This window comes from Ammospiza caudacuta, chromosome 2 (genome assembly GCF_027887145.1).
Source record: "Ammospiza caudacuta isolate bAmmCau1 chromosome 2, bAmmCau1.pri, whole genome shotgun sequence".
NCBI classification, from domain to species: Eukaryota; Metazoa; Chordata; class Aves; order Passeriformes; family Passerellidae; genus Ammospiza; species Ammospiza caudacuta.
In genome coordinates this window covers 91,441,684-91,465,248 of record NC_080594.1, presented here as the reverse complement: position 1 = coordinate 91,465,248, position 23,565 = coordinate 91,441,684, and the positions used below count along the sequence as shown (strand labels likewise).

Sequence of the window (23,565 nt, the reverse complement as noted above, 5' to 3'; positions counted from 1 at the left end):
CACAGCACCATCAGTCCTCCCAAAAAAGCTTTGAACCCAATATAGCATTAGGAAGATAATGCTCAGCCTGCTTGCAAGAGTTCTTTTTTTCCAGTATATTGATCCTGTTAACAGTAGTATTTCTTAGAATCCCTTTCCAATAAGGAATCTGGCAGATGAGATATTCAATTAGCATTACAAAACAAGGATTTATTAACTTGAAGGCCAAATAAAGTGAGCAGAACAACCGAGAAGAGGCCATAGCACTCAGATTGCTTAGTACTGACCACTGCATTTCACTCAGCTACAGACACACACACAGACTGCAAGATGGTTTGGAGAGTTGGCAGCCAGAGGACTGCAAGGGAAAGATTTAGAGACCCTGGAAGTCTACTAGTTGTGACAATCAGGGCTTTGATTTACACCTGCAACACACCCATAGTGCCAACAGGTTCAGTGGGCATTGAGTGACCAGCGCCAGCCAGGATCAGCAACGATCAGGTGCGCGTGTCCCTGAGTGTGAACTGTTTTACAACTGGTTGAATTCTTCCCCTCATTGAAGGAAGGATGGAGACGCCTGGGGTAAGCCTACAGAGTGGTCCTTCTTTTCTGAATCCCTTTGGCATACCCAGCTGCAGCAGTCTCTCATGGTGTTTTCTTGATGTTCCCACGGGAGGAGGTAACTCACTTGAAGAATTTGGGTATGTCCCACTGGACTGCATCATAAAATTAGAAAATTAAACTGCAAGCTTCCTCTGTAGTTCCCTTTTAAAAATATTTTTTCTAGAAAACAGGTGTTAAAGTATTCCAGAAAGGAATGCAGTGCAAAGAACATTGTATGTCTCAAAATCAGAGCAAAATGGTATAATGAATAGTAAAAAAATGGTATAATAAAAATGGTAATAAAATATTAATTTATGAAAGATATTTACAGTTTTTAAATATTTACATATTTACAGTTATGTGCAGTGGCACAGTTTTTATGTGCACAGTTTTGCTGTCACACCTCAGTCCTTCTGACTGTTCCAGAGCGAGCCCTTGCTGGCTGCAGTGACAGCTGGCAGCTGGCAGGCAATACAGGAGAGGTCTTTGACAATCATGTTACCATTCCTGAGCCTGATGTCATCCCCCTGTGAAATTTCTCCTATCTATACCAGTCTGAATAACCTTTGGAAGAAGCCCTTGAGGCTGAAGTTTTCCAGTCTCTTAGTTTTCACTGGCATGTGGTAACACATATATTTCCAGAACTTCTTGTGTGGAGCAGCAGAAATTGAAGACTTCCAGGTAACGATTGGTAAAATCCGAAGGGCTTTCTTCACTACTGGAGGCAAAGTCTCTGGCTTCTGGAAATCCTGGAACTTTATTAATACCAGTTTGATCCCTTTATCTTCCAATGCACAGTTCACTGCTGCCTGCAGTTCAAAGATGCTCGGTCCACTGACATAGGCTGGGCTCAAAATGATTATTACCCGTCTGCTGTGTTTAATAGCAGTTACAACTTCATCTGTGTAGGCTGGAGAGGAAATGCTGAGAGTTACTGCATTCTGCAAAGGAGTTTTTATCTCATCACTTCCTTTATCAACAGCTAAAACCCAGAAATAAGGAAAGGCAAGAATAAGAATGCTTAGTAATGATACAACACCTAGAAATGAGTTTGCTATCAGGGGGTACCATGGCTCTTCTTATACAACTGAAGAACACAACTTTCTGCTCAGGACATGAAGGGCACAGCTGAGACCTCAGCACACTTCAGCAGGGTCTCAAGGGACACTTGGACTTGTCTTCATCTCTCCCACAGAGATGTCTAATTACTGAGGTAGCACTGGCTAAAGTTGCTCAGAAAGTAACTACTGGAATATTTGAAGTCTTGTTTCCAGGGAAAGGAGTCTGCTTGCAAAGAAATTCTTGCACAAGAAGCTTTGTCTCAGCCCAGTAGCTCACAGTGACCTCACTCCAAAGAATGTGTGCATCAGGCTCAGGGACCAGACACAAAGATCAAAACATTATGAGATTTGAACATAAATTCCACTACCTAATTATACAATTTGTTGCTCTGGTGCACAAAGGGGATTTTTTAAAAGTGAAACACAATTTTATAAAAACTGAAGATATTGTACCATGCCCAGGGAACTTACCTCCTCCCGGAAGAATATCTCTTTCAAGAATACATAACTTGTATCCATATTTATTTTCTAGGATATCTGGAAGAAGCTCCAGGGCAAATTTTTCTTCGCTAATTAAAGCAGAGCCACTTTCAGAAGAGTTTAGTTTTGCATAGGATACAAATGCATCAAATTCCTTACCATCTGAAATAAATTAATAAATAAATAATAAATAAATTACTATATACATTAAAAACTCTGGCGAAAGGATTCAGCTTCTTTCTTAATGCCCAGTTTCCATTTTTATCTGTTTAAGTAGGCACAACACAAACCTAAAATTATGATCTGTTCACAGATTACAGCTATCCAGCCACCAAAGACAACCTTGCTGTCTTACTCTCTTGCAAATTTGGAGGCATTTGCTGCCAAAGCAAACAAGCAAGCTAGAGATGTTTGGTGCAAGGTAGTTTAGAGATTTGGTCCTTTCCAGGCAAAAGCCATGTGGTAGGGAATGATTCCCAATCTTTTCTCTCATTTGCCCAAATGCTGATTAAAAAAAACTTGTCAATGGCCAATCTCATTTTAAAATATAATAAAGCTTAAAGGAACAATGTTCTTGAATATTAGTTGCTTGCAAAAGATATGCTGTTTTTATACACTGTTATGTTTGTAAACATAGAAACTTGTGTCTCTCTGTTAAGGAGCAAAGACTAAGTCTGATCAAAATATCAGCTCAGACACCAAGTACTGACCAGTTATTGAACTTTAAGTCTCCTTAAAAGAACATTTGCACAGTGCAGATGAAACAAAGGTAAAGAATTTTTCTTAGCTTTGGTCACCCTGATACCAATGTCCTGAGTTAGGTGCATTCTTAACTACAAGGCAAAATTAAATTATATCTGCTGAATAAACTTTGAACTGCACTTGGGGGAGAAGAAACATAAAATAAAATAATTTCTGGTGAAAGCAAAAGTCACAGTGAACCCAGTCGAGTTTCCCAGTTACTTGAGGCCGTTTAAGTTATCCTAGACTGCCAGATTTGACAGGGGAAGTATTGGAGATTCAAGCACTTTGGAATGGCAGGACATCATCAGGCAGCCCAAATACCATCAGGCACCTATGTTCAATTAGCTGAATTGTGTCACATGACAATATAATGAATAGGAACCAGAAAGAAATTCCCCTGTGTAGAGCAGAGTGCTGCTGCAGGGTGAGCTGAGAGGCTCTCTGGATTCCACCACATTGACTGCACCTTCACCTTCACTGCTTGGGAACTGAGACACCCACACCCAGCAGGGAGACTTGAGTGCTGAGTGTCATGGCCCACGTGCCTTGGTGTAAACCTCCCTATTTCTATCCTTAGATGTGAAATTAGGACCACAAACACAGGCTAGAGTCACCAAGTTCCTTCAGGATCTAGAAGAGCCTGTATGTAAAGCAAATTCAGAAAACTGATATGGATGAGCTGGGGCTGAACACTTAAATTCAGAACCAGAACATAGCAGAAGGTGTGTCATCAAAAGAAAACAGAGGTGCAGACTCAGTCTGGAAGCCAAGAATGTTATCAGACAACAAATGTTGCATCTCTGCTCCTCCCCTCTGCTCCTGGACACACTTTCAATCCCATCCTTCTACTGGTGATAATTCTTGTGATAAGCTCTTGTGATAATTGGGGAAGATGACCCACTTTGCTGGCTACCCACTGTCTTTTACTGAGTTCTTCTTCTGACAACTTGAGTCAATTTAGGCCCACAAAACTGAATCATCAACAGCAGGCACACAGGACTAATGTGGGAATTAAAGGTGGGCCAGAGGTTCACTAGGTTGGTTTAGCTGAACTTCAATTCATTTATACCCTAATTTGAAGCTCCCTTGAAAACAGATTTTAAATAACATTAAATTGCACTACAAGCCAGGTATTCCTCATTTCACCCACAGAGGTCACTGCAATCTTATTAGACCACAACCACTAACAACCACATACCTTTATAACATTACTATTACAATGGCAAGTTAAAAATAAATACAAAATAAGCACCATTAGACCGTTTTTTCACATAATTTTACAGGAAAATTACAAGCTGAGGAAATTTTGATGTTGTATTTAAGATGCTGAAAGTGTAGGAAATGAAAAATACCTGACTTAAGCAAAGTGATGGCATATGTGTTCTATAAACTTTAGTATCAAATCTCCTGCATTATTTATTTCTACATGTGGAAGAAGGCAGGAGTTTTAAGAGGTATGTCTGAATTGTCTAGGGAGGCCAATTAACCCCAGAGGAGTTGTGGTTTCTCTCTCCACAAGGTCCTGCAAAACCTAGGCTGGCTCTGCTTTGAGCAGGTGCCCAGGGTACCTTCCAGTCTTGTAGGATCCTTCCATTTTCTGATTCTGTGCTGAGAAGGACAGGAGAGAAGAAATTATAGAAAGGAGGAAACAGCAAAATCAAGTCCTAACTGCTGCTTTGCTGCTTTATGAGCAAGTCCTTCCAGACCTTAGGTGACACGCATCCATGAAGTGAGAAGGACACAATCCTGCAGGTGAGAACACATTTCTCTTGGGCAGAAAACTCTCTGGGTGTGCACGGTTGGTCTGCACACCCCCATACCTCCATGCTGCAAATGGAGCTGTGTGCTCAGGTACCTGAGAAGCAGGGGACAGGCAGGGGACAGGAGCTGTCATAGTGGAACCCAAAGGTGTCTTCAACTTAGTGCACAGGCCTTGGCAGGTCTGTGTCTGTCCTGCTGACATGCAGGGTGCGCTCTAAAGGGACTTTCCACAGGTCCTTAAATCACTTTGTCACCAGGTAGTGGGGAAATTTTGAGTGATTTCCCAAACTGCCTTTGCCAAATGTGCTTGTAAAAATATTTTCCAGAAGAGCAGTTAATTTTCCAATTGTGCATGTACTTGAGGGTATCTAGATACAGTTGTTTCACATTCACATATAAGGTGCTTGTACAAACACAAAACCAGACTCAGACACCCCTATCTCAAACTGCATCAAGATGCAAGAATTTTTAGAAAAATTTTCTCAGGCACAAACTATCAGAATTCTTTCAACGCATTTAAGAAAATCATACCTTAAGTTCTTTGAAGTAGTCATAGTGATTCCTGATACATTTTTACTCTGTCTACTATTTCAGGGACCTGTTTTAGCTGATGTGGTGGGGCAATGCTACTACAGAGACTTGAAAAATCAAAAGCTAATCACTCAGGTCCAAATGTCAAGTGGTTTACGAAGATTTTAGAAAGGAAATATTAATATTTACCAAACATTGATTTGTCAACTGGTGCCCTTCATCATCTTATTTCTTCTCCCTTTTGTTTATTCTTCTGAGAAACTTTTTGGCTTCAAGTGAAAGTTACAATAGATCCTGGAGTCCTTCACCTTGTTATGCAAGGTCATTTCATTCTTGTCCAAATGTTTTGTTGAATTTTTCCAGAGAATGGTTTTGAAATGTTGGAGATGCGAAGTTATTCCCTGCACATGGACTGCCAAAATTCAGCTTCCTACTCTAATCTTCTATGGCTAAATTTGGGTAAAAATCTAACTGACATTTCTGTTGGTGTCAGATATTTCTTTCACACTATATGACTTTTTTTTCCATCTGCATTCACTGAGCATCTTGCAAGCTTTAGTAGACTTTTTATTGGCTCAAAGAGAACAGAGTCTTTAAAAGAACATAATTAAATGAGTAATTCATATCAGATTATCCCACATGGCAAAAGGCAGTCGAAAAAGTGGACCAAATTCATATTAGACAAGGTTTCTTACCTTCTGTACTTTTGTTGTGGACAACATAACTTCGATACATCAGCACTATTTCAATCCAGTGCTGGTAAATAAAGACAGTGCACAAGACAAAGGCAAATAGAGTAGAAATGGCACTGCATAGTACATATAAGAACAACACTGCAGAAAGAAAAGAGTCTGTCATAACTTGAGTTTCCAAAATAATACTGACACTTAGATAAAAAATTAGTCCAGAAATGGGAACAAACCATCTTACAAAAACTTTTTCCTTATCCCTCTGGCAAAATTTAGGGAAGACAAGATTTCATGTAGCCACAAACCTTAACATAGAATTTCAGTCTACCATCAATGACCTTTTTTGCATGGCATCTCTTTGGTGGCATGAAAAGACAATCTATGACAGAGTGCGCAGAGAAAACAGTCTCTGGTACACTCAGCAATGCTGAAAATAGTCATCACCTGAGATGGAAAAGCTGCATCAGAACAGACACAGCTGCACCCAGTGCCCTTCTGGCAGCTTCCTGTAGCACTCCAGTGATGAACCTCTACTGTGAACTATGGTTTAACACTTTAATTTCCACACTGATTCAGGTTTGGTACTTGAAATGCTGCCACAATCATATCAGTTATGGTAACTTCTCAGAAACATGCAAGCTAATGACTGGGAAAATAAACAGAAATATCCCATGAAAAGCAGGGAATACTGTTGCTTTCAGCAGCCACTCTGCTTCTGTTTGGTAGATTGCCCATTAATGCTCAGAGATTACACTCTCCTCTTCTTCCTTCCAGTTACTCTCTAACTTCCACTTGACTCACTTCCCTGCAATAATTCCCCAGACAGCCCTGTTCTTCTGAGTAATCCTCAAAATACTTGGCTTTCAAGACATCTGACAAATCAGATTTTCCCACTCAGGTTCAAGAAACTTATGCTGCTGGCTAAAAGCCAGTGTCAATGGGGAATTAATTAGTAGCAGTAGAGTAAATAAAAATGTGTCTTCAGGGGTAAATAGTCACTGGTTGATAGCTTTACCTCTCTTCTTTCTTTTCAGCTGGATCACAGCAGTGGCATTCCCCACTGAATTCTGAGCAAAGCATGTGAAGTTGCTTCTGAGGTCATTTTCAGTAACTTCTTTCAAAGTTGCAACATGAAGAAGTGTGTGCCCCTTCAAACCTTTTGGATAGACACTAGAGAGAAAAAAAACATGTGTATTTGCATGATACTTTGCTGTTCATTCACACAATTTCCCAATTTCTTACACAAAAAAACAGAGGAGCTTGCAACTTGTTCATCTTGAACTTTTAATAGTAAAGCAATATTCTGGTTTGGAACCTTCACTTGGTTTATATATGGTAAGAAAATACTAACTAACATTATAAGAAAACACTTTGATAAGCCTGAAGACTGAAAGGTTTATCCTTAATTCATTTACTCAGCAAAATATTTACCACTTGCCTAGTTTTCAATATATAGTCCCTTTTACTTCTATAAAATTATTTGTGGTTTTCTAAGATGTAAAATATTCACCTGGCAGAAATGCAGAGAAATGAAACTTGAAAAAGGAGCCCCAAGACAGAGCTAGCTGGGCAAAAGAATGAGCAGCTCAGCCTGTTGCATAAGAGTAAAAAGCCCAAAGACAGGATAGGCAAACAGAATAAGATAGAAATAAGGGACAGAAGTATAGGAAATGAAGAGGTAAATGAGGAATCCCTTCAGGGCTGAGTGAAGGATATGGGAAACAGATCTGTATCTGCAATCACTCCAGAATACCCAGGGTTTCTGAGTTTCAGCATTCCCCTTTGAAAGACACAAGTATAAGTATCTCTGGGTCATCCCAGAAGTCATCTCACATCATGCCACTGCAAAATGACAGTGTCCCATGGCTCTTCCTCTCTACCTCTTCTACCCCAAGATATATAGGAGTGAGCATAGGCAAGGATTCAACCAAAGTCTCTTGGGGATGTTTCATTTGTTCGTATTTTAAAAGATAAACAGAAACTCTACCCATGAAAAAAGCTAAAAATTTGTTAACAAGAATATTCCAAATCTAAACATTCTAAAGTTATGAAAATGTAATTTCCAGTCTATCTCATGAGTGTGTATGATCTCATAATTCTTTTTTCCCCATATGACTCCTATTATGAACTTGATTTTAGCAGTGACAGCAGGGCTTTTGCTTCCCCCAGTGTACAGAAAGTCTACCCATGAAGTTGACTCAGGGCTGTGTGAAAGGCAGACTTGCCTGCATTGCCTCTGCTCTGTTGCTTGCCCAAGTTGAACACTGCATAAGTGAATGAAAACAGGAAGGAAAGGGAAGTGCAATCACTACAAAGGCTGTCCCCAGGTCACAGGAAACTTTCCCCCACATGTTTCTTCTCTGCAGAGTCTGGTTAATTCTCACCAGGGAGAAAAACAAAATTCAGTGTCCTGAAATTCAGTGCTGCAAGCCCTCAGACCTGGTCTGTAACATCCCAATGTCTGAGACACACAAACTCCCTTCCATGTACACAGGACTGTTCTGCTGATCTGATTCATTCTGCACTCAGAGGCAGCTTCCAAAGGCAGATTGTGTGAATTGCTAGCAAGGCACAACAGAGACTGTGCTTTCAAGAACACTTGAAAACAAGAACACTTGAAAACAAGAACACTTGAAAACAGCTGATGTGGGAACAGGCAACCAGGGGCCCTTCATGTTGAAGCTGTTTGTGAGCTAAAGTTTTAAGAAGAGCTAAGATTATGCAGTTTGAGTTCTTGATTTTATGGCCATCAATTTGTGCCTCTGTATGTGAAGGTCACATGCCTGTCCCTTGCTAGTGGCATTACTAGGTGAAAGAAAAGTGCCATCTAAAGTTTTTTCAATAAAATGTATTCAGTAAAGCTGTTGCAGAAGGACTTATAGAGCTGCTTGTGGTAGTAGTAACCAGAATATTGGAAGGGATGGGGGAGGAGGTTCTCACATTGTTTCCTGATTCAATTTCTCATTTACATTCTCTTCGTTGTTTCGTTTCCATGTTACCCTCATTGGAGAAACTGTTTCAAACCCAAACTGTACGCGACATTCCAACTCAAGTGGTTTGCCTGGAACAAATGAACACAGAACACAAATCCCTGCAGGATATTATTCTCTTAAACAGCCTAGAAAGCAAAGCTGGTTTGCTTTCTCAAGATCTGTCATTATTTATCAATACCTCATTTAATATTTTCATTTGCTTCTAGAGGAGGAATTGAAACTTACCAACTTCTACTTCGAGGATCACAACACCATTGGGATACAAAAGGTTTGGTGGATGAATAGTGTTTTTTGCTGCAATTAACAAGAATATCATTAAGTATAAAGTTATTGTCAGTGCAGAAAATCAAAGAAAATAACCTAAAGTTTAATTTTTCAATATTTAGGTGGAATTTGGACACCTAAAAGAAAGACAACAAAATTTGTGTAGCTACTCAAACATCTGCTATCTCTTTTATTTTGAGGCATTGTCCTCTTACATGAGCTGAGAAGCTCAGCAACTACTCTGCACTTTAAATTATTTAGGATTAAAAAATTAGGAACCCCTCTTGCAAAACCCCTGAAGGGTGCAATCCTCATACCAGTTCCCTGCCAAACCTTTTTTCATGCCCAGTAAGCATGAACAGAGCACATGCACACCCCATTCCCAAGCACAGATACTTGTACCAAAATAGCCATGTTGTTTTCAAAACTCAGGCTGCCAAAGGGCACAGATAATGACACCCACGGGTTGTACAATAAAACCCACAGCTCTGATATTCTAGGAAAGTCCCATACTGCAGGAAATAGTGTCACACAAAACACCTTTTTGTTCTGGTTTTTTGTTTCCTTTTCTTTTTTTTAACCAGGTCACAGCAGAGAAATGTAGCACAGAATCACAGAACAAGCTGAGTTGGAAGGGACCCACAGGATCGAGTTCAGCACCCAGCCCTGCACAGAACCATCCCCAAGGGTCACACTCTGTGCCTGAGAGTGTTGCTCAAACACTTCTTGAACCCTGTCAGGCTGGTGCTGTGACCACTTCCCTGGGAAGCTGTTCCAGTGCCCAACCACTCTCTGGGTAAAAAACTAAAAAACCTTTTCCCAAGACCCGACCTAAACTTCTCCTGACACAACTTGAGGCCATTCCCTTGGGTTCTGTCACTGGTCACCACAGAGAAGAGATCAGTGTCTGTCCCTTTTCTTCCCCTCACATGGCAACCTCCAATGCAAGAGGGTCTCCCCCAGTCTGCAGGGTTCTAGGGTAAGATGCATATCGTGCCTTTTAAATATTTTTCTGACTGCTCTAGAAAGTGAGCGAAAAAACTGAGAAGGACAATGTGTTTGCTCAAATACAGTCAGATCAGAATAAAAGCAGAGCTAGTCCAAGCCTGCCTGGAGAATTATGTGGGAATAAAGCCAGAAGGAAGAGTGAAAGAGCAAGAGGTATTTTAAGCCACCACACAGAGATCTCACAGGTTGGTAAGACATGGTTTCCTGTTCTGATGGGATGGATACATTTTTCCCTTGAAGTCTTAGAAACAAATGCTTAATATACCTGGGGAAAAAGGATCTCCTATTTCAGAAAAGTGCTGATTATCCTCATTAGACCATGATATGTCAGAGGAGTGTTTCTTCACTAGAACATAGAACCAGGTTGCCTCACTTGACACATTTCTTTTGCTCCCTAAATCCTGTTTTCCCTTTCACAGAGTGGCCTACCTTCCACCAGGATGCTGAGGAATAGTCCTGTGCTGTTTTCATACAGAAACAGCTGTACTGCATCCATACAGTTCAGGATATAGAAGAGATTTATACTTTCCTACAGGACCTACTGCTATTACTATTGGATGTTCTAGTCGGCATCCCAAGATGTCCTCAGAATACTTGGAAGAGGATTTGAATGATCCTGTAGCTAATTCAGTTTATGGGTTTTCAGGACAAGAGCCTGAACAAAAGACAGAAATAAATATAATAAAGAAAACATGTTTTACTTTAGATATTTCATTCTGGGTTTTTGTATTACTCACCAATGACTACTACTGTTACTGCAGTTCTCACTGTCCAGTTGGTAATGTTGTCAGACAGAGTGTAATCACACACATATGTTCCAGCATCTTTGTCATAGGTTGGATTCAAGTAGACTTCATTCTGCTTGAGCTTTAGGCTTGGTCTGCTTTTCCTGTATTTTATCTGGTGACCATCCTAATGAGAACAATATCTAAGAATTAAAGTTGTTTTTTTTTTCCTTGCTGTTGTTGCTGTTACTAAATTATATTTTGATATTTTTGGACAGGATTTTCATGGCAGAAGGGCTAAACCAAAGTCTTTCCACTGAAGCCCAAAATGGGACGTATTAGGAGTCTGAGGACAATTTTCAATTATACTAAAAAATATGTGAATAACCTTGATTTTTAAAAAATTATTTAAAATTTATGGTTGATGCAAAAATATAAAATCATGAAGCTGATCTAAATTAAACTCTTATTACTAAAGAGTGACAAAAAGGATCACTTTTTTATGGACTAGGTATTTTTGTTTCATAAAGAAATAATTTTGAAAATATTTTCAAGTTATTTTATGAGAAGTAAACCATGAGTTTGGATGGGCTGAGGACACTGTCACTACTTTTAGAAGCATAAAAATCGTCTATTTTTGAAAAGCACCCCTATTTTTCAGCTTAATATATTCATATTCCACCAAAACCAGCAAGAATTTTCCTTAAATCAAGTTCCTGAAAAAATACAGTAGCCCAAATGTGAAGATGCTCCTCGACTTCAGTGGGCTTCAGATCAAGATGTAGGTAAACATAACTTAAAATTTTAAAGTAAACGCAGAATAACTTTGCTTAGATCATAATTCTACTTGGTATAATAAAATAATGTAAATAATACCAGACAGGAAAATGCACAATTGCAAATTTTAGTCATTTTCCTTTGCACATTTATATAGGTTTGGGTGCTATATTACCATCCTTACAAATACTGTGTCAGTAGTGGTTCAGTACAATAGTGTTTGAAACAGAAGTCTTGGAAAGAACAATTTGAAACATTATTCCTAAAATAATTTGGTGTCTAACAAAGCCAATTTTTCCTTGATATATTGGATATTTTCAAAATTTGAAATGTCAAAACAAAACTTAAAATGTTGCATTTCAATCATGTCAGTTTTGTAAAAAAACTATTTTAATTCTCAATTAAATCAATTTCTTAGCTGAAGAGCAAGGATTTCTTGGCTTCTCTTTCCTATAATAATGTTTTGGGTGTGGCAAATTTCTTCAAAACTCTTCTTTAAATACTTGATATATATCAGTCCAAGATTCTAGTTTTGAGTTGAATTTCTTTGGCATTGCCTGCCAAAGAAGGGTTCAAGAACTGTGGCTCATGACATTAACCAGACCTGAAGCTCCACCTCCACTCAGCGAGGCTGACTCTTACCTTGTACCATTTCACATCTGGCTTTTTTACGTGGTTGTAACATTTTGTCCCAGGACAGATTATTGAATTCCCACTGCCAGCAAGCAGATATAGAATATTTGTGTCATGACCTGAACATTTTGCTGCCTTCTTTGTCTGAACATCCAAAACAATTTTGAGACATGGGATTTTTTCCCTGAGTGATGTTTAAAAAAAAAAAAAAAAAAAAAAAAAAAGAAAAGCAAAAAAAAAGTTAAACATTTAATACATAAACCAAACCAAAACAATAATTCTCCCATAGAAACAGAAACCCTTTACTCCGTTACTTTTTTGCTCCATTACTTACCATATCCTACAGATGTACACTCCAGAAGCACTGTCCCCTATTGGTTTAAACCAAAGTGCATCCCCTTGGAAAGTCAGATTTGAGCTTTCCTTGATAGCCTTCAGTGTCTCTGTATCTTTCTGGTGCCAGAACCATTTCACCTTATGTTGATTTAGAAGTGAGTTGTTATAAATGTTGGTAGCATCTCTGTGTGGTAAAGCACATTGTAGAACAAACTCCTCACCATTAATTGCACGATACCATATTTGAGGTTCAACATGGGAACACCCTGAAAAGCAGGACAGTAAGACATCAGTACCATCTGAAAAAATGAAGAGTCATGGTGAAAAAATTAAAAAAAAATTAGGAACAAAAATAGAACTTTACCTTTCTTGTGCTGAATATTTCTTTATGTGATCAGAATATGGACTAATAAAAAATAAGTTTCCTTATATATGTAATTTGCCAATGTTCTTGAAAATTTATTCCAAAGGTTTCCAAAGGTTTATTAGGCCTTTTTTTCTAAAGCTTAATGTGAAGAGTTTTTGTGATGTGTAGACTTTGGCATGCATGCTAACCTGTTAAACCTCAGCTGTGTAGAAAAGCAGATTCAGCTCTTCTTGATCTCCCTGTATTAATGGAGAAGGGGCTGACACAAGCCTGAGGAAGCAGAACCTGCCCACCACATGCCCTATTTAAGGTAAGATTGACAAACATTATTGTCTCACTGATATTTATAAATATTTACCCTCCTATGTTTCAGTCATTGTCTATAAAATGACACAATTTTTTAATTCTGAAAGGTGTGGTCAGCCACCCTAATGCCCATCCTGCCCATCAGGCTGTTGTGACCTTTGAAAGTATGGAAGGATTTCACCCCAGCAGACGGGAAGTCATGAAATCTGTTCCTTACCTATCCACCTGGGAAACCCTTTACAGTTTCATTTTCTCTCTGTGCACTAAACTGGATCAAGCTCCTCTAGGTATATTGTGTGTGTGGAAGGCTTTGATAAATCACTCTCTTTCTGCTTTTGTCTTCCTTCTCCCCAGTCCCTGCCTCACTAGACCAGATGCTGGAGACCTAAGTCACAGATACAATTCATTTGTTTCATTTAGGTCTCAGAAACTCTCCTTTGCATTTAATCTTTTCATTGGGGAACTGACTTTTGAGTCAAATTTAGGGTAGCTTGTATTACCAATACTTCAGAAGCTTGCAGAAAGGCTATTTGTCTGACACAAGCATGTACATGTGCGGGAAAAACTCACAAAAGCAAGGAAAAACTAAGATCTCCTTCTCTAAGTTTTCAGAAAGCACCACAAACACCAAACATCACTGGAGCAGATTCTTACCTGGCAAGTTAATCTCTCTAACTTCTACCCCACTGACAAATAGTGTTAGTATCCAGCACAAAGTGAGCATTATTTTCTTTATCAATTTTAGCTGATATTTGGAGACATTTTCTTTAAGAATCATCTTGCTTTCTGTAAAAGAGGAAAACAGGGTGTTTTTTTGTAAATAAAAGTCCAATAAAATAGCATATTTCATTGTGTACCACTGTAAAACTTTGCAAACATTATTTCCTGCATATTGTGGTTTTTTTAAAATGGAGTTTGCAGCACTTTTTCTGCTCATATTATTTCACAGAAATACAGGATGGATAATACTCAAGAATATGCAACAGTCTCTCTAAATACACCTTGCATAGAATTGCTTACAGACGGATTTCCAAGTCATACCTCCAACAATGCAGAACTCTGTTACCAGACATCTTTTATGAAAAATCCTTTCCTTAGGATTTTTCCTCCTGAGAAGCTGAGAGGCCTCAGGAACAAAGTGTAAACAATAATTATCTGCTGCTGTGGAATGCAACAGGTGCATCTGTGATTGGTCTCATGTGGTTGTTTCTAATTAATGTCCAGTCACTGTGAGCTGGCTCAGAGTCCAAGCCACAAACCTTTGTTATCATTCTTTCTTTTTCTATTCTTAGCTAGCCTTCTGATGAAATCCTTTCTTCTATTCTTTTTAGTATAGTTTTAATATAATATATACCATAAAATAATAAATCAAGCCTTCTGAAATGTGGAGTCAGATCCTCATCTCTTCCCTCATCATAAGACCCCTGTGAACACAGTCACAGAATTCCACCTCTGGAGTGAAAATGCAGACCCTTCCTCCTTTGATAGGAGCATGTTCTCTATGATGAGAGGTAAGATGCCAAATATAATCACCCTTCAGCTAGTGATGCGTATCGGCAACAGACTGAGACAGCGAAAATGGCACCAAAAATCCATGGAGTGCTGTTGTAACTTGAAGGTCAACAAACCCAGATTAGATTCCTTTGGGATTAAACCAAATCTGAAGATGTGCTGCAGCTGCAAACAGCATTGAGCCCATGTGACTGGAGACCCATGCAGAAGTAAAGCCCTCAAAGTATGTCCTGTATGGGCACATGTCCCAAGAGACGTGCTCCTAGTGGGCTTTGTTACCAGCCAAAATGGGCATACTTAGGATGCCTACTAGGGCCAGCAGAGCAACCTAAAACCCCTTCTCCACCTCTGTGTTGTACCTGGGTGTGCAGCATCAGGCCTCACTTTTGTACTACAATGCTGTGTTGCACTGCTTGAACAGCTGTGGCAGGGCCCTGCTGAGAAGGGCAACACCCACACCAGCATTAGGGACCAGCTCTGTGGGCTGCCCTCTGGGACTGGGAACACCCAGGGGATTTGGAGCAGGTTCACAAAGCACTCAGATAGATCAGGCCCCAATGTGACAGTACCCTGTACAAGGTGAAAGCCCAAACCATGTTGCTGTGTTTTCCTTCTTCTACTAAGAAGTCTGATCTGCATCCCATAGCCTTCTCAGCCACACTGAATATGCCCAGCGTGCATATTCAACAGCCATGGCTTAACCTGAGTGTTTAGTAAGGACATAACCAATGCCTATGACTGACATGTCTGCAGCATCTACTCCAGTAAAGAGGCAGTGCCTGGTTCAGGAGCAAAGCACTTTGCTGCTGTTCAATTTGCACAGCCGTGCATTGTGCGACAGAGTCCTTGAGGGGGTTTTTTCCTTTCCTTTGACCACAGAGTGACTCTGCATCTGCAGTGCTGTCATAGACGCTCTGAATCAGCCCAAGGGAAAAGCAGAGAGGTTGGGGAAAGGCTAGTCCCTTCTCTGTTGGCACCTCATGCAAATCAGACACTGCTCATACTGGTTGGCATCAGCAGAGCCTCCAGTGCACACTGAGCTACAGAGAGAGCTGATGAGAACTCCCACACAGCACTTTTCCAGGCAGCTGTCTTGTGCAGAGGGGAGAACTTTTAGTCACCATTCTCTTCAGAATGTCTCTATTCCTTGCAAGTGAATGATCTATTTTTATGCTCAGAAGCCACAGGAAGTAAGTGAACTCATTTGTCTGACCTCATCCTGGTTCTTTGTTACAGGTTGGCTGCTAACTCTCATCACCCCACATATTTTTTAAAATCATCCTGAAAGACCATGTCTCTATGTACGTCTCAATAAAGTGAGTTTGCTACCAACACTGGGAAAAAGCCCTCCATAAGTTTATCCAGCTTTTTTATCTGGTGCAAAAAGATGAATGGTTCCTGACTCTCAAATCTGGGTTTAAGACACGTGTGAAGACCTTGCTCAAGGCATTCACTGAGGCTGCATCTCTAGCCTTGTTAATTGTGTATAAAACCAAGAGTGGTGTTTTGAGTTATGTCATCCAGCAGCCCACATGGCAAAAACATGCTGGTGGGGTATCAATCAAGACCCAAGGGCCTTTTATGTGGTTCAGTGCTGTGGACCCTTGAGCAGGTGAGCAGGAGTTGCTGCTGTCAAAAGCAGAGGAGCAAGCACTGATCTCTTCATTCTCATGACCAGTGACATGGCTCGAGGAGACAAAATGAAGCTGTGTCAGGGGAAATTCAGGTTGGATATCAGAAAATTGTTCTTTACCCAGAGGATAGTTGGACACTGGAACAGGTTCCCCAGGGAATTGGTCGCCACACCAAGTCTGACAGATTTCAAGAAGTGTTCAGACAACACTCTAAGGCACATGATGTGACTCTTGGGGTGTCCTTTGTAGGGCCAGGAGTTGGACTTGGTGATCCTGATGGGTCCTTTCCAACTCTGGTCCTTCCTGGTGACTCATTAAGCCACCTGTGACTCTGTTAAGCCACCAGAAGCTATTTGAAGTGCCTGACCTGGCACAGGACAAGCAGTGCAAGTATTTACTTCCCAACTTCCCATTTGTGTGTAACTGGGGAGATACAGGCAAATGGAGTGAAGCTACATGAAGTGACTGTTCACAAAGCATTTAATAATGCCAGTGATGTATAATCTCTTTGTTCTGCAATTTGCTGTCACACTAATGATGCCTTCTTTAAGCTCCAAAATGTCACCACAAAGGAGTGCCAAAGAGAAGGTTGACTAATGAATCTTTTCAGTTTTTCTGTTGTCTTTAGCTAGGTGTGGGAAAATACACCACTGCCATTTTGGGGATATTTCTGTTTTGGTTTTTTTTGTTGTGTTTTTGTTGTTGGTTTTTTTGGGGTTTTTTTTTTTTTTTTTGCTAACTGATAACATTTTTAATAGAAAATCTTGTAATCTTTGCATTTTTATAGTGTTTAAAAAGTATGGTAGGATGTGAAATTAATAATTGTTGTCTTGCAACTGTGCTTGACAGGAAGAGGGAAATTCACGGCAGAAGCAGACAGCAATCAGCATTCAGGTGCATTTGCACTTCAGGTGCACTTAGGTAATTCAGTGACTCAGTTTACTCAAGGACTCCTTTCTCTTTATCAGTATCTAGCAGAGAAAGGACTCAATTCCAGGCAACTTGTTATCAAAAGTCTCTCCACCTTCTCCTGCCATGTACGCATCCATATTATCATATCCTTTGTCTAGGAATTTAGAGTGCCACTTAATTGGAAAATATCATATGTGCAAAGGAAATTCATGTGATCTTCACATAATTTCTTGTGCTAAAAAAATGCAAGTGAAAAATAGGAATTGTATTATATTGCCTATGTTTCAACTCCTAAAGTACTGTTAGAAGAAAAGAATAAATTTCTATTTCATAGAGTTTTCACAGTATTAGAATAAGCTGAGTTGGAAGGGACCTATAGGAATCATCAAGTCCAACTCCCAGCCCTTTTTAACTCTGTCAGGCTTGCTGCTGTGCCCAGCCACCCTCTGGGGTGAAGAACCTTTTTTTAAGATCCAGCCCAAACTTCCCTTACACAACTGAAGGCCATTCCCCTGGGTCCTGTCACTGGTCACCACAGTGAAGAGATCAGTAGTACACTATGATGAGGTCTCCTTTCACCGTCTTCTTCAGCTTTTTACATAAAATATAAGCAAAAAACCTAAAATCAGTTTCTTGAGAGCTGTGCCAAGTTTCACAATATCTCTAGAGTCTAGTAGAGAGTGGCATACCACAATCCTACCATCATACAATTCTGATTCTGATGAAAATCGCTTCACCATCAAAACTACCAATTCCTGTGTCTTGTATTCAACTTATATCAGTGGAAGGGCAAGCATAATCTGATTCTAGGACTAAGATTAGTAATAGCCACACAGGAGATGAAGAAAGCTTATCTTGTCTACAAAATGGAAAAGGATATTTATTGAAGCTAATTACTAAGACACTACTCTTTGCCTGACCAAGCAATTAAAGCAAATTTACTTTAAAATGCACATTCAAAGGCAATAAAATGAACTCACCTTGAGCAGATAGGGTAGGGAGGGCTAAAATCTAAAGCTAAGACATATAATTTAAAAAAAAATTATCGCAAGATCTTACTTGCACATCCTACCCAACATGGTTTAGAATTGTGGTTAGCTCTAGCTGTGCACTGTGTTGAATCTGTTTCCTTTACAGGAATTTCCTCTACCTCACAGTCATCATGCCTTCCTTTCCTAGTTTAGTTGCACTATGTTGAAAATTTCTGGGTCACTTTCTTGTAAAAAAGAACAGAGGAAACACCTCCTAGTAAGAGATCAAAGGTTCTTGGGTTCTAAAATCTTCTACTTGCATTGTGTGCAAAATTGTGTTGGATTTTTTCAGTTTGCTTCATTTAAGAAGGGTAATGTTTCCTTTCTTTTCTTTTTCCATATGCTGGTTTTAGACAGTTCACAAAAATCTGGAATACCTGAGATCTACAAGATTATTCCAATATACAATAATATTCACAGTAAGAATCGAGTTCTCCTGACCAATAATGTCCCCAGCTGCCTTCCCCACCCACTGTAAGTGGGAGCTGGTACCTCCCATCTGTGTCCTCCTATTCAGCCTCACTAGTTAGCCAAACACAGCCTTGGCAGAGAGGAAGAGAAGCCCTGCTGAACCTGAGGCATCTGTGACTTGTCCCCCTTGGACCTGCTGGAAGGCAGCGCACTTCAGCATAGAGTCCCACACAGCCCTCCCCCTCTTTCAGGCTTCCTGCTTGCACGTAAAACCCAAAAAACACTGACTGCACAGTGACCCAAACTACACAAAAGCATGTGAGAGCACTTTGCCATCAATTAAGATCCCAATGATCCCTATTCAAACAGAGGATATGTAAATATTTGTCCATCAGTGTGCAACAGACTTGTTTCAAGAACAGTGGGACTTGTTTTTCTTTTCTTGTGTGAAGCTCTCTATCTGTACTGTATATTGGGTCAATCACTCTGTTTCCACAGGTAGGTTAGAAAGGCTGTTTGTTTCACAACAAGGCATTTCAATGTTGCTTCTGTTTATGCACACATTCCTTTATGCAATAACCAGTATTAATGCTTGATTCTGTTGGGTTCTGAGCATTTCTAGCTCTCTGCTTGTTCCAAACCTGAGCCCACTGATGATCAACCTTGGTGATTGTCTCCTAAACTATAGTCAGTGTTTTGCCCCATGGCAAAATACATGTTTGATTTATGAATTAAAAAAACCTCCAATTTATCTCTAAAAACTTTAGTAGAAAGAATTAACCTTTTGAAGGTGTCCTGTCTGACTGAAAAAAATGCACTTCTGTTCCCTCTTCACTTAAAGGAATTACAGAGTGCAACACAGCTGAAGTCAAAGCCCTTCTTTCAAACTCAGATTATCAGAAAAAAATAGCTCTTTCACAGAGATGCATCTTAAAGACATAAAATATACTTCTTTCATTTTGAGTACAAATTGTCATAGAGTCCAAGGCTTACCACAGTCAAAAAATTAAGCCTAACAGTCCAACTATTATATCAGAAATGCATTTTAGAAATACAGCAGAAACACCAGCCACACAGAGTTTTGAAAGCCACACTACCAGAAGTCTGAGTGGTATGTCATGCTGGTTACCACACTGGATGAAAATCTTACACATAGTACCAAATATTTGGCTAAGCCACTTCTCCAATTCACCCTTTTGTCTTCTATAAAAATAATATAGACACTAAAAAAGCAGCCTCACACACTTGCACTTCCAAGGGTCATATTTATCTTTGCCTTATGCACTGCAAGGCAAAGTGCATAAGGAAGAGGGTAAAGAACCACTCCAGAATATCCTCCCTGCCCTCTCCTCCCTTTTACTCACTTACCTTCCCACTCTGCTAAAATTTAGCATATTTTATGCTATATCTCCAGAAAATTTTACCTCCCCACCCCTGTGGAAAGTCAAGTTTGGAAGCTTTATCTTACCTTGTCCATCTCATTTCTACTCAAGTGGGGAAAACCTACCGTCTCAGTGTGTACGCAGCGTAGTCTTATAGTGCTGAGAAGATTAGGCGTTTTTTACTATTCTGGCACTCTTCTGGCTTGACACATTTACACATCACCTCCTCCTCTGCCCAGCTATGGTTAACACCTAGTGGGTAAGAAATTTCCCACTCCAATGATCTTCTACAATGAGTCAGTGGTTCTGCTGTTGCAGGAGGTGTCTGAACAATGTTCAAACATGAATCTCTGCCCATTTTGTACTAGTTTATGCACCTTGTGAAATAATATACAGTCACAGGTGGTTTCTGGAACTTGTGGGTGATTGTGAAATAAAGGAAGGTGGTGTCAGTTACCATCAATTTGCTGCACTACAGTGAATTCTCCCTTGGGCATCAAGGACTAATGTCTAGAGCCACAGAGGTACTATGAATATACTAATAACTGAATAGCCACATACCAACAGAGAAAAAGCAAAGCAAATTCTCATCATGCAAGCCTTTCAAAAGTTTTAACTCTCACAATTCTTAGCAGTTAATTAGAAAATATTATCTAGCACCTCAAATTCCATGACAATTCCTTCTTGCCTTCCATGATAGCCCAGCCCGCTTACTGCAAGCCAAGAACCATAAACCTGACAGAGGTGACTACTGCCAAATGTTTGGTTTTCTTTCAGAAATTTACTGAACTCCAGCTTAAAAGTAGGTCAGGGTAGTTTCTTCTTTACTCTCGCAGGAGACCTTACTCTTATAATGGCTTTAAAGCCTACCGTATATTTATTCAAGGACACGTCCTTGTATGCATATTATTCCTTAGCTTGAACAGCTCTTCTTTCTAGTGCTTTTTTTTTCCTGTATGCATTTGGTAACAATTCCTTTCCCTGGTCATTTTACCAACCTAGGCAATTAAAGTATTCTAGGACCCCTTTTCATGGCTCCCCTGCTGACCCTCAATGGCTCTGCCTCACAGGTCTCAAGGTCTTGTTTCACTGGAAGCAATTCACTGGTATTTGTCTTTCCTTCATCATGCTGGAAGCTGGAGACACTCCTGAGATTGTCACAAGTTTTCATTTCCAGTGTACGAGTTCCTTCCTTGTAGATGAATTTTTGTTGCTAGTTCATAAAGGCAGTATCTTCCTTATGTACTACATAAATAAATATGTTTAATAATAAATAAATATGTTTAATGTGTGGCTTATCAACCCAATATGCACAAATAGAGATGTTGCTGTCACAGGTGAGAGCTAAATATTTACTTTCAAGACTCCTGAAAGAGGAGGTCTCATAATGAGGTCTCATAATGAAGTCCTCAAGAGATCTTTTTGCTAGTGATTGTATGTATGTATACTGCCTGCTCTTCAAAACTAGACTCAGTTACTTCTGAATTTGCCCAACTGTTTCTAAAAAGTCAGATTTGTACAGCATTACAAGTAACTTTGGAGCCTCTTACGGAAAAGCATTCCTTCACCATAGTCAAAACCCCTAAAACAGCTACAATTTTCCTGCAAGGAATAGAAAAGAGTTTTGTAACCTTATAGTAAAATGAGGTCTCCAGCACACCACTGAAATTGTCTTAGTTATGGTAGTGGCTGAAAGCAGTACAGCAATAATCCATAAATCTATTTTATTGTCTTTAAGAAATACCTTAAGGCATAAATGTACTGAACTCTTTGTATTTGATAGGTTACAAGCAAAAAATATTACACTGGACTGTCTTTATGAATTACACATTATTTCTTACCCATCATACCCAGATGGGAGATCAAACAATAAGAGACAAAACCCTGTAATGACTTTTTTATATATTTAGCTGACAAAACAAGCAAACAAAAAATACTATTGTGGCCTAATTGCAGCTGCTTTTGCTGAAATTCAGAAAATTTGGACTGCTGAACTACAGGAAGCTGTAAGTCGTGGATACTGCAGAAATCTTAGTAACTGCTGCTTCACCCAGACACGTAATCTAATTCTAGTTCAGAAAATTATTTCCCAAAAAATGCAATCACATTTGCTTTTACAAAATATTGAATGCTTTTTAAGTACATCACAAGCATCTCATTATGAAAGGCAACAAACATTCTTAAAGCCTGCGAGCCACTTTCAAACATTCTTAAAGTCTGCAAGCCAGACCATAGTTGTCTCTAAAAAGAGACTTTTTTTTATTTTCTCTGAGAAATCAAGATAGAAAAGAACAACTTCAATATATAACCACCGTTCTAGAGTAACCCTCCAGGTCAGAAACATGCATCTATCTTCATAACTGCTAATCTCTGTTTTCTATCCATTTTTAATTATCTGAGGACTCAATCTATGGAATTCTGGATGTGAAACATAAAATTCTGGACCATTTTGCATAAATCGACTATGTACCCTTACATAGGGTACTATGTACTCCCTTAAGGTCTGAGACGTGCAGTGAACACTAACCTCACCCTGCACACACAGGAGTTGTGTTCTCAGAATCTGTTGGAGCATCCTTATTTGTTGGAGAATCTGTTGGAGCTCTCCTTTTTTGTGTCTGCTGACTGCAACCACTGTATTTACCTTCAAGTTCAGTAAGCACACTGGTTACAACTTCCTTCTGCAGGCATTATCAGTTGCTCTGCAACAGAACCAGCAAATTAAGGTTCCTCCCGTCCAGCCCTTCTGCAAATCTCCTGCTTTCATTACAACCTGGACAGTGGTGGAATTGGTAGGATTTGTCTTTATGCTTCGGAGTGACACAGCTGCTCAGGAGGGGGAATTTATTCCTGCTTCACAAGTTCTACATCTCCAATGTCTCTAAAGAATGCCGATGTTCATGAAGGAACAGAAGCACTTATAGTAGGAAAAAACCCCTTGAACTGACAAAATCTTTGCAATAATCTCCCTTATACAGTACTACCCTACAGCAATAATGCACAATAGTCCTAATTCTTCCTACATTTATGTTACAATTATCAATAGACAAGAAGAGTTCTTTGATACTGTTTTGCTTTCAGCCTGTATTGTGTCTGGTAGAAAGTGGTCAACCAGCAACACTAAAAAAAAATGCACAGACAGACCATGCTCTCACACCCAGTTACTATGTTATAGTACATAGAAAGAGAGAAATTTCAAGACTGGTGGCTTGCAACAGCTGTCTCCTTACTGATCCCATCTGTGTTCACCTCAGGGAAATTACATATTTCAATTGCTTTTTTGGATTTGGCTTTGTTTTAATCTTCCTAAATTACAAATGAGACATTTGTTGCTTGTGGTCTAACCACACTTGCTTTTCTTGCAATTTTTCTTCATACGCTAAGCTTGATTTTTGACTCTTGCTTGTGATGGTGCATCCCTCCTCC

At 39.6% G+C, this 23,565-nt stretch overlaps 1 protein-coding gene across 1 annotated transcript; it reads right to left on the bottom strand.

The window, feature by feature from the left end:
- Positions 1-1,127: 1,127 nt before the first annotated feature.
- On the bottom strand, positions 1,128-20,369 carry IL18RAP (interleukin 18 receptor accessory protein). The gene is made up of 11 exons (XM_058825606.1): positions 20,265-20,369; positions 13,912-14,043; positions 12,583-12,850; positions 12,258-12,432; positions 10,851-11,025; positions 9,067-9,135; positions 8,789-8,909; positions 6,864-7,018; positions 5,855-5,992; positions 2,115-2,285; positions 1,128-1,492 (listed from the first exon to the last, which is right to left on the bottom strand). Exons 2-11 carry the CDS (start codon positions 14,033-14,035, stop codon positions 1,128-1,130), a joined length of 1,761 nt encoding a protein of 586 aa, XP_058681589.1. The 5' UTR covers positions 14,036-14,043; positions 20,265-20,369.
- Positions 20,370-23,565: the final 3,196 nt, after the last annotated feature.

Bases quoted from the DNA above. Each gene is read 5' to 3' on its own strand.
- IL18RAP (XM_058825606.1), bottom strand. From the start codon at position 14,035: ATGATTCTTAAAGAAAATGTCTCCAAATATCAGCTAAAATTGATAAAG. The intron at 8,910-9,066 runs GTAAGTTTCAAT...CATTTGTTCCAG, and splicing joins GATCCTCGAAGTAGAAGTTG to GCAAACCACTTGAGTTGGAA. The intron at 2,286-5,854 runs GTAAGAAACCTT...AATTTATTTCAG, and splicing joins CCACAACAAAAGTACAGAAG to ATGGTAAGGAATTTGATGCA.